Source organism: Bombus vosnesenskii, unplaced genomic scaffold, assembly GCF_011952255.1.
Source record: "Bombus vosnesenskii isolate JDL3184/JDL3185 unplaced genomic scaffold, Bvos_JDL3184-5_v1.1 scf7180000014817_2, whole genome shotgun sequence".
Classification (NCBI taxonomy): Eukaryota; Metazoa; Arthropoda; class Insecta; order Hymenoptera; family Apidae; genus Bombus; species Bombus vosnesenskii.
In genome coordinates, this window is record NW_022883664.1 from 4,086 (window position 1) to 15,531 (window position 11,446).

At 35.9% G+C, this 11,446-nt stretch overlaps 1 protein-coding gene across 1 annotated transcript; it reads left to right on the plus strand.

The window, feature by feature from the left end:
• Positions 1–2,416: 2,416 nt before the first annotated feature.
• Positions 2,417–8,156, plus strand: LOC117240620. The gene is given in 4 exon segments (XM_033506635.1): positions 2,417–2,675; positions 5,309–7,501; positions 7,577–7,857; positions 7,859–8,156. Coding segments are annotated over 4 exon segments (2,847 nt in total). The 5' UTR covers positions 2,417–2,600.
• Positions 8,157–11,446: the final 3,290 nt, after the last annotated feature.

The window sequence follows — 11,446 nt, forward strand, 5'->3', positions numbered from 1 at the left end:
ATACTTCTGTAGCTTCGCTAGGTAGTAATCACTTGGTTACCAGGACGATTTTTGCCAGAACAATTCATGCCGGAAATTGATATGGTTTTAAAGATAGAACACCACCTCTTAGAGAGTCCCATATATCGCTCCATTTTTATTACTATCAGGACAACACTCTGCGAACGCCCGCAGGCCGATCAAGTGTTCAGCAAGATTGACCTCACATCATTGGAGTACAAGTAAATATCTCCGGATATGCGATTGCCACAAAAGCTTGTTATCCAAGATGTGTTATGGAAAGGAGATGCCTATATATTTAACAATGTGCTGGACTGGATAATGTGCTGAAGGGAACAGATAATATCATCGAGACGCTGAGTCGATAACATTTGGAATAATACTAACATGCTAAAGGTTCCCAATGCTTCCAGACGTGCGATAAACGTGTTTATTCTACGTATCGTCTGTGTATACTGATATAAATGCTCATTCTGCACTTCGTTCCGTCTGTGTCATTGTATCTCGGATGATATTACACATGTCGGAGATGAAAGGAAAACGGAGCCTTTCCTTTGAAATGTTGGGAAAATCCTGTAATACTTTAGCCTAGATTCTATCATAGCCGTAATTAAGCAATTGTTGTCATTCAATCTGATTGTAATTGTTCGAGATTTGTGATAGTGAGATTGGACTCGAGGTGACACAACTGGTAGGCACGGTCACGGGATGGACGTTTTGTCTGACGGAGGTGTGGAGTGGTTGTATGGTTCTCCCTAGAAATGTGGTTGTTGCGGCATACGGCCTCAAGAACGGGCCTGCCCACGTGTGATTTTACCTCGGAGGTGCCAATATAGTGGGACACACGTTGTATTAATAATAAAACTCTAGGCAGAAACTGCCTAGCAACGGCGAATGGACCTTTCTCGATGCTTCTAACGAATATTTAACAAACGAACGCGATTGTAAAGCGAGGAAAATTTTCATCAGAAAGTTACGCAATCGTATTTTGTACTTAAAAAGTATTCTACGCTTAGTAAAGCGTTATTCCGTTCACCGTGGATTCCTTATCGAACCCAAAAACCTTGTCTAAACACCACTGCTGTTCGTTAAACTTTGTAAAAGTCATTTTTTTGTACCTGTAAATATAATCTCTGTCGTACAAAACGATCGCTAATACAAATGAAGAATTGTTACGCGCCCTAAATTCTAGCGATAACCCGACACATATAACTATGTTGTCGGTAAGTTACCAACCGCAAAAGTTAACTGTCCATAGGGTTCAAATAATCATTTCTTTAACCAAATTTTAATTTCTTGAGCAATAAGATTCTCTTCCTTAACGCTAGAGTATAAAACAGATATTTTGACAAATACTTTAACAACCAGTGGTATCTCATAAGCCTTTGACAGAGTCAACAGTAAGTACATGTGTGTGTGTGTGTGCGCGCCCGCGCGCGCCTGTGTTCGTATACACAAATTTAAGAATTCCATTAGAGTGGCTAAGACTCCTACGGGCCAGAAAGTATTTCTCGAGTAAGGGACTTGAATCGATTTGTTAGACTTCGCCGCGCAGCGCTTCTTGTGTCTGCAGCACGATCGTGTCTATAACTAAACTCTATAGTATTATGTAATACTACATTTATTTAAACAACATTCTTTTGTATCACGTGAAATACTGCATCTCTACTCTATTCTACTTTAAGTATATTGATGAAAATTATCACTAAAGGTGAAGAATATAAACTAAACTGCTTTTCATAATTTTGCAAACAAAGGTGTTAACAAATCGATGCGAGCGCTGCGACTAACGGCCGATTTGTAAAGCACATTTCCGAATATTAAGAGCATTACCCCCTCTACTGGAGTTTACAAACCTGTGTATACGAATACGATGCTTGCAGTACTTATGATGTAGGAATAATCAGTTATTCATTGACGTGTATTGGTGTTGCATCTTAGATGCACAGATATACATACATATATAACGTGAGTTTATACAGAAACGCGAACAAAAAATTGTATTGGACATAACGTGAAGTTAATCAGAAAATCTACTCAGTAACACGCATGCGCTGTAGCCACGCGTGAATCTGTCTGAACTGAGCGTCATGTTTGCTACTAGTGGTGGATACCATTTTAATGCGCACAGTGCTGCTCATGATGCTGTCCGAGTTTGAACGGTATTTTCTCTCTCTTTGCATGTTTATATGTGTATAAAAAGAATTTACATTTTATCTTGACGCGAACTATTAACAAGGGAAAACATGTTCTGGATGCAAGTGAATAATAAGTGAACAATAAGAGAGTGTATACAACTTTTAAGATCACGTATGACACGTTAACCTGAAATATCTTCCATTGTCTTCTACTTTTCATTAATTTCACGACTTTCTATCAAATAATTATAGTTTTGTTAAATATATTTGATAACTGTATCTCATACAATTTCTATATTCATTTACAAATTGCTACTGTTATCGTGCAGTTATGGCATATTTTAAGGAAAACGCGAATTGTTCTTTGAGGATATTATTAAAGTCTACTACTCACTAATCATAGATGTTCCTTGTGCACAGGCAAGCAGTTTGTCTAATAATAATAATAATTTCGTAAAGCAAATGGCTCGAGTGTTAGTTTACGTGCGGCCCGTTGATGCAATCTCTATGGATATAAAATTGGACAACAAAATGGACGTAAGTACCTTTTGAAACATCATTCGATAAGTGAACTTTGACCGTATTGAATAATATATTTTGTTTCTACAAATCTTGGTTAATATAACATATTAAACTAATGTTTATGTACCACTTTCTTTAACTATTTCAATATGACAATGTAAGATTTGCTTCTTTGGCCGTTGTGACGCAAACTTATGATTTGTAATAGAAATGAAATTTAACTGTTGAATTAAAAGGAATTTCCACGATAGTACATAAAATTTTGTATAATGTATCTGTCAATTATAAGACTACTTTGGCCAACGCGCTATGATCTCTTGCGTCTATACTTTATATATTATGGCGCAATAATAATACATGGATTAAAAATATTAAAGTAATGCAGAATGTCTAGCATCGATGCAACCGTGCTTATTATTGTTATTAATATAATATATAATTGCTCCGTTGTAGAGTAATGAGTTTCTGCGAATGTGATTATTTTACAATTAAATTTCATTTACATATTTTATTTTATAAAAATGGAAATATTGAATTACAAATGATTTTCATTAATATGTTAATATTTAGTACACTGATTATGTTTGCCATTTGTGTTATTATTATTTGTTATTAATTTTCCTCGGCTTGTAGAATATAAAATTGATATTTATACATATATAAATATGTTTTATGTAATATTAATGTAAATCGCTGTTGTATCGTGAAATGTTATCTATTTATTCGTACGATACCAAGTGGATTAGTAAGAAAGATTAGATTTTCATCATATTAATGCGTCGAAGCATACGAGCGTTGAAACAAGGTATGTTGTAAAAAATATATTGCCGTATAATGGATTAATACTCACAGATGTACCAGGAACGTTCATCACTGGGAACGTGCGCTACCTGTTCACTGATGTATTTATATAAATACGGGCATTGAATTCAGCTGAGGCGTTTTGTAACGTATAACTTTAAATAGAGCAGGTCACACGAACGTATCGCTGGTTATTCGTTATCAGTTCGATGAGTACGTATTTTTTATATATGTCCAGCGATTATTCTATAGCGAATCGTTGTATCGGAATGAAAACTTTTCTATTTTGTGCAAGGATTTTCAGATTTATTTATTATAAATCATTTGTTGTTGCAAAAATCATTTGTATAAATCAAATTATTTACAGTTTTCAACGCACTTCGATCTCGATTCAGATTAAAAGAAATATTATTGGAGTTTTACAACATAATGTCGCGAACGTTCCGTCAAGCATGGTTTACGCCACAGTCAAGAACAATCGCTATTTTTGAGAACTAGAAATTTAGCGCTTCGACCATCTGCGTGTCAGCACACTGATAGGGCGTGAGTAATTGTTCCGCCAGCTCTGCAAAACAGACGACGCTCGTATGCCGTGACTTCTACGTACGTACGAAATGACTGTGAAACATATGCCCGTTTTAACGCTCGTGTAACCTTATGCCCAGATTTAAAGCTATATGCGTTATGAAAAATATTGCTGCTGTGAGTTTATATACAAAATTTTTCCGCACACAGTTATAACGAGGCACAGATACGCGTGTGCGTTTACCCGCGTGTATATATATATTCTTATACAAATTTGCAACATAGTGAAAGGGAGGAATTTTGCATATGTCCCTTACTGCCCGAACAGAATCGGGACAGTAGTTCTAGTATAGTCTAGCGTAGAAAATTCGTTGAGCAGCCTGTATAGCTGAAACGTATCGTAATAACGTTACGCATCGACTCTAAAGTCTCGTGAAATGACATCAGTATATCAATATATACTTAATATATACCCAATGGCTTTGCCTACTAATTAAGAAAATAATATTACTTTCTGCATCGATACAAGCCAATATACACCATAAAAGATAAAAAAACGTTGATGCGTTCATCGTATCAGTGTTTCAGCGTATGTAAGCACCGTTGACAGTCACGTTTTCCTTCTGTTTGACCAGTTACTACCATTGACTGTTTCTCACACCGGTTACTGATCGCGATTGATTCTACAATATTTTCCATCGAATTGAATACAAATATTTCTACTTTAAACAATTCACGTTTTGCATGGCGTTTTTTGCTCTGTCGTATATTTCATTTCTCATTTATAATATACAATTTGTTAAACATGTAGAAGAACCGCTCGTTGCTTTGTGCCAATTTGTTACCTGGAAAAATACATTCATGAAATAACGTTAAACAACCATGCTAATTTTTCTGACATTTCTGATTTTTCTTACACTTGAATATAATTGAGAGTTGAATATAATCTACTTCACTACACAATAGTTTGAAAATATCGATCGGCCATGTCCTATGATAAATGTTAGTAGTTGAGGAAAAGTTTCGTAGCAATTTTAATGAAGCTGTAAATTTACACAAAATTTACACCTCTCTTCTTATGTATGTAGTATTCTGGATTTGTGCAGTTATGTTTTTCATGTTTTTAATGGTAGAACCTGGCTAACTCATAAATATGGCGTCATAAAGCGTTCTTTCTACTATCTAGTTTTGTAGCTCTGTACATAGCTTTCTATCCAATCCATGATATTTATGGCACGATTGGCTTCAATTACTAGACTAGGACTGGTTCATAGATTTTTCGTTTTTTAGAATGTTACGTTAGGTTTGTATATTTTTTTCAGCCTTCTGACTATGCAATAAGAATAAAAGAAGAGCCAATCGATCCGGAGATCTGCGATGATTTGTCGCCAGTTGATACGAATACAGGTAATGAAAATGAAACAGCGACGTTTAAAGGTGAATCTTCGGATGACGTTTATTCTGAATATGAAGAATCCGCGTTTCCTCAAGAAAGTACGTATCTAGAAAATAAGAAATCGGATCCTGATAAACGAAAAAGTAAACATAAAGTACCTTCAAACAACAGAAGAAGTTGCAACGTTTGTTTGTTAACTTTTCGAACTAAATATTTATTTGATCAGCATAACAAATTATATACCTGTAATGTATTTAAGTGTAATAATTGCACTGCAATTTTCACTATGCATATTTACTTGATACGTCATTTAAGGAGGCAATGTCGTACGAAGCAATTGTCTGGGTATAGATGTAATTTTTGTAGCCGAAGGTTTTCCTATAAAAGACATATCCAATCTCATTTATTCCATGCGCATGGGAACGCAATATTTTCTGGTGAAAGCAAAATCACGAAAACATCTCCTGAATCGTTAGAAAAGTCGAATCATTCGGATGGTATAGCCATGGCAGAATCAAATACTTCACACAGTCCCTGCCCAAAAAACGTAGATAGCTCAAAAAATATATCTTTGATACCATCTAATAGTTTAAACAGTACACCCACCAAGGGTTCGAGCAGCAATATCAAGACTACGCACCCGAAATGGTTAAACGATTCGCATGGTACACCTTCGAAAAGGATGAAGCAGACCGTCCTTACAGACTTCATATCGACGTACAAAGACAAACCGAATGACAAATGGATTAGCCCGGAAAATTTTATCGCTACGGAGAATATTCCTGTTACTGCGACTATTATTCCAACTTCAACGCTTGACACATTTAGTAACAAGACATCAAAGGCTGCAGAAGTTATTCAGGTGTCTACTTCTGTTGAGCGAAACGAATCTCCTGTTAGGAAACGACCATTTGTTCAAACTCATGTGAATTTAAAAACAATGATATCTTTATTAAGGAACGAAATAAAAGCTGAACCTGGAAGCTCTAATACCTCGCACAGTACGCCTTACAACCTTACGTCAGTGAAAAGACCTTCTTTATATGATTTTTACGATTTATTGCAGTTTGAGACCTTTGGAAGATCAAGACAATCTTTTAAAAGAAACAAGTTCCCCTATATATTTGACCAAAGTAGAAGATCTGCACCTGAAGCCAAGTATAAAGAATGCGTGGTCCGTTTGGAGATATGCGACAAATTCTTGGAGCCAACTAGTTTTGTGTCAAGCGAAGACGAAGACGAAAACGAAAAGGAAAACGAAAACGAAGATGCTTTCAAGCAAGCAGTATCGAAAAATGTGAAAGAGGAATTTGAAGGTTTTCGTGAAACTAGCTCGACATGTAACTTGCCTTTGAAAGCTGACACAATTGCGTCAAAGCGATTCAGTGAATTTGTAAAATCTTTCGCTGATAGATTAATCGTACCTCAACAAGAATCGGTTGAATTTCAGAAGAACTTTAAAGTCTATCAGCAAAAAATAATTCAATGTCATATTTGTAAAAAATCGTTTTCTTCGAAGGAGAACCTGCACGAGCACATGAAATTGTTCCATACGATTTACATTTCGAGCATATGCAACGCGCGTTACACGTCCATGAATAAGTTACTAACTCATTATCTACGTCAGCATATTGTGTTTAAACGAAGAGAATGTTGCGTGTGTTATGAGAAGTTTGACACGTCGGCATTGTTGAAACGACACATGATTTTGCACTGTTTGAAGACCATAAGATCAAAAAAGGACGCTTCACCGGTTGATGTTGAAATAAATTGCAATGCATTCAAGAAACAACACAAATGCAAAGGTTGTCGCAAACGATTTTGGCTATACTCATGTTTGAAACAACACGAGAATGTATGTCGTCGAATGAAAGTCTTACAAAATAAACAACGTGTACCTTATGTAAACCACTTGTCTCGGTCCTTGAAAGAACCAAGTGACATGGAACTCGGCATAGCACAGTCGCCTGATTTGGAACAAATGTCGGACGTTTCGGGTGGGACGACAAGATCTTTGGAAAATTATTTGATTACGAGTACACTTATTACGGATGATACTTTCTCTTCGTCATTCGATACAGGTGCAAAGCGCAGAAGGTTACTTAATAGGATTGCATGTGTAAAGGGTCACCGAGCGGACAAGATGAACAGAACAAAGTTTTCTTGCATTGCTTGTGAAACACAATTCTGAACATTTAAAAATTTGTGCATACACGAGCGCGCCTATCGCCAAACGGCCACAGAAAAGTGTAACGTTTGTAACACGATGTTTTTCACTAAAAGATTCTTACAGTTTCACATGCTTGCTACTCATGCGCCTTCGTGTTCGGTGAACTACAAATTCTTTTGTAAGTTCTGCGATCAAGGATTTGTCAAGAAACAGAGTCTTCAAATTCACAAACGACACTTACATATTGAGCAAGATTCTAGGCTGGTGCTGAATTCCGATTGCGCTGTGGAAGATAAACCAATCTGTAATATGTCATTTGTTATTCGAATCCTACGAACGTTTAGTCGAGCATGACACGTATTATTACAAGGGCAATGATTTTTTATGCGTAATATGTGGTAAATCGTTTCAAGGAATGTACAAGTTGGAGCATTATCCGGACGAACCATGGAAATTGTACCCTTACAAATGCGATACTTGTAACGAAAGCTTCAGCTACACGAGCTTCATTCGCACGATTCGCCCGCTGACGAGGCGCGCGACCGCGATATTTCGGGTCGGACTTTTCGCATGTGTTCATGATTCTTTGGATAAATTAAGATAATCATAAAATAAAGCATAGAGAATATTTAATTCTTTGATTTATAGGTCGTTTCAAAATCAATTTTCACGCTACTATACTGAAGAATCGGCCTAGATTGAGACGTACAATAAACACGCCAAGTACACACACACACATACGAAGCAAATGATTTCAAAGTGTTCTTTAAGTCACGTATTCGCATTTTTCATGACACGCATGAAACGTATCGATATTTGTTGAAATATACTTTACAAGACAAATCAACGCTTCTGACCTAATACGAACTGCGCTCGACTCAAACATCGAGCATAGAGTGAAGTTTGGTTGTCAGCCTTAGGCGCTTCCTCTTCATTGTTTGCGATGGTCTCAGTTTGTTGAAGCAGAATATGTCAAGCATTCTTGGCTAGACGACTAGCCAGAAAACGAGTGAACTAGATATTCCATACTGTCTCTAACTTTATTTAATATACATCGTCTTGTTCACATAAGAGATAAAGAGATCTAATCGCGTTATCGTATCGTTTACTAAGTGCCGCTTGAAACAGCTTAATGAAAATTATGATAGATCGACTAATAAATTTGTCTACTTTTCTTTGAACGCGTTATATTTATGTGCTTTCATATACGTATATGTTTCTGTGTGTGTATGTGCGCGCGTGTGTACTTTATCAAGTACGTTGATCACTATCTTATTTCATTATTGTACAATTTTTTGTTAAAGGGAGTTTTTCGTTCGACGTGCGCGTTTGCGGACCTTCATATTTTATAAATTGTTTTTGGTCAGCGTAAATGTTTGAAGAAGTTAGAAAATAAATGAAGTGAGGGTAAGTAAATGTTGCAATTTCTTTTCTTAATTGATCTGATATTGGTTATTTTTCTTCTATTGCAATGTTTATTCGCTATGATTATTCGTTTAAACGTCCGCTCGATATAATAATTACAACATCCGTTAAAAAATGGATAAACCTATTATTGAATTTGATATTGAGATTTAAAAAAAATTCATTTCGTTTATCACGCGTGGAATGATTATATAATAAGTTTCATATTTGACAGATGGCTAATTTAAATATGGATCGTAATTACAATTTTCATTATGAGATGATGTATTTACTTACCCAGCTATCGATTAATGACGTCGAATGATAATTGTACGGGAACGATAATGCTTTCTAATGTGCAATTAAACTATTACGTTAAATATTCAGTTAATAAATGTTACAATTTCCATTACAGTGCCGGTCGTACAATACGATAATCGAGAGGAACATGAGACGAAGAACGATATGTATCGCTATGAAAGCGCGAATGAAAATTGTCGTATTAGAATTTCTATAAAGAAATAAGAATTGACTTTTATATCACAGAATAGTTGCAGCGCGTAATCGAACAAATTGGTTGTTTCACACCGGGAAAATGAACTATTCTTACGAGCTTTTACCGGTTCTGCAGTACAACGAAATGAACAGTTGTCCAGTTATAAGAGCTAACGTTTCTATTTTCTAAAAATTAGAAAGCTGGTAAAGTTCATAGATTGCTCGGGAAATTTGTAGATTTTAGTAGTACGATATGTACTGTTTTTAAAAGTGTAGGTATTCTTTAATAAATTACATTTTCCAGAAAATAATGTAAATTCTTTCCCCGTGTAAACTACGACATTCGTCCAACCTTTGTTGCTGTACGAACCAACACTCTCGCATTCGAAACGTTGTGTATGACTCGCGTTAATTCAAAGACGCGACATGAAGTTGAAATTGTGTCTTTGTATACTCGGGACTCGAAATAGGGTGAACTGGTACCATTCAATACAGCACTTTGATTCGCGACGTTTTGTACAAGCAACGTTAATTAGGAGATTGAAGCTACCTTTTTGTTGAAACATCAACTAGAAAATAACAACGTATTTGTCGGATTATGCTGTTCCATCCTGTTTTCATCGCGATGCTCAATCAGCAGTGACTGCGCTAAAACAAATCCTCTCTATGGAAATATGAAGCGTCTTTGTGTCAGAAGAAATACAATTTTACAAATTCTGCCAATATCCTGGGTTTCGAAATTTAAACCGAAGCTCCTATCGAATTTAATTTGAAGTATGTTAAGATGGATCGTTCGAGTGGAAAAGAAAAAAAGAAAAGTACATCGAATTAGAGATATTCCAAAGAGAACTCCACCAGTTACAATCTCGAGTAAAGTTTCATCGGTATGGTAACTTATACAAAGTTGTTCAATGTTGCCGAAGATCACCTAACGTGAAGCACGAACGAAAAGTAGAGAAAACATTTTACTACATTATAGATTTTAATGGCAAAATAGAAAGTACTCTAAAGAAAAATGGACCTTTGCCCAATACATATCCTATGGTAAAGGAAATTTTGATAAAATTCAGAAGTGTCCGATCAAAATTAGGGTGCGAGAGAGGCTTGCCATATTTATCACGTCGACGGTTGTATTGTATTTCAATTGCGGCACAGTAAGTTAACGAGAATCGAATTTCAACGGAGGGGATCCGGAGCATGGGTGCCGGCCCATTCCATGCACGTTTCCTGATAACGTGACACACGACACGGGTATAATATCAACGGCGTGCTCTAACGTGCCTCTGTTATCTTGTCGTCCTTCAGTCACGCTATTTTCACCTCGGCCCCGAATGAAATTCGTTTTTTTTATTTATTTAATTTAAATTTTACTATTTGTCCAGTAGGACAGTTAGTACAATATTATAGCTTAGTGGTATAATAATATAACATATGGATGGTTACCCCCAGCGGAGTTCCATCTTCCAAATTGTTTATTTCTATTGTGAGGTCTGTGGGATGCTCCTTCTTCAGTATTCTTTCTATTATGGTTTTATTCGATTCAGCAACCATATGCTTTGGGTGTGTTAGAAGTCTTTCTTTATACTTTTTTGCATATCTAGCGATTTCATCTTTGACTGTTGGAATTTTTAAATCTTTTCGTAAGTCTTCATTTCTGACGTACCATGGAGCGTTAACTATTGTCCTTAAAATTTTTGCTTGCCGTGTTTCTATTTTATTTATGTGACTCATTGCTGCCGTCCTCCGTAGTGGAACTCCATATGTCCAGATTGGTTTGATTATTGTTTTGTATATATTTAGTTTATTCATTTTGCTTAATTTAGATTTTTGCCAGTTTTTATTGCAAAGCGACTCTGACGTGTTATAAAGTAATGGTTTGTTTGTATATTCTAATATAATTGGTGTATGGTCGGAGTTAAGCTCAAGGCTGGTTGTTATTTTTAATTTGCTTACGTTTAGTCCTTTTGTTACTGCAAAATCCAACAAGTCAGGTGT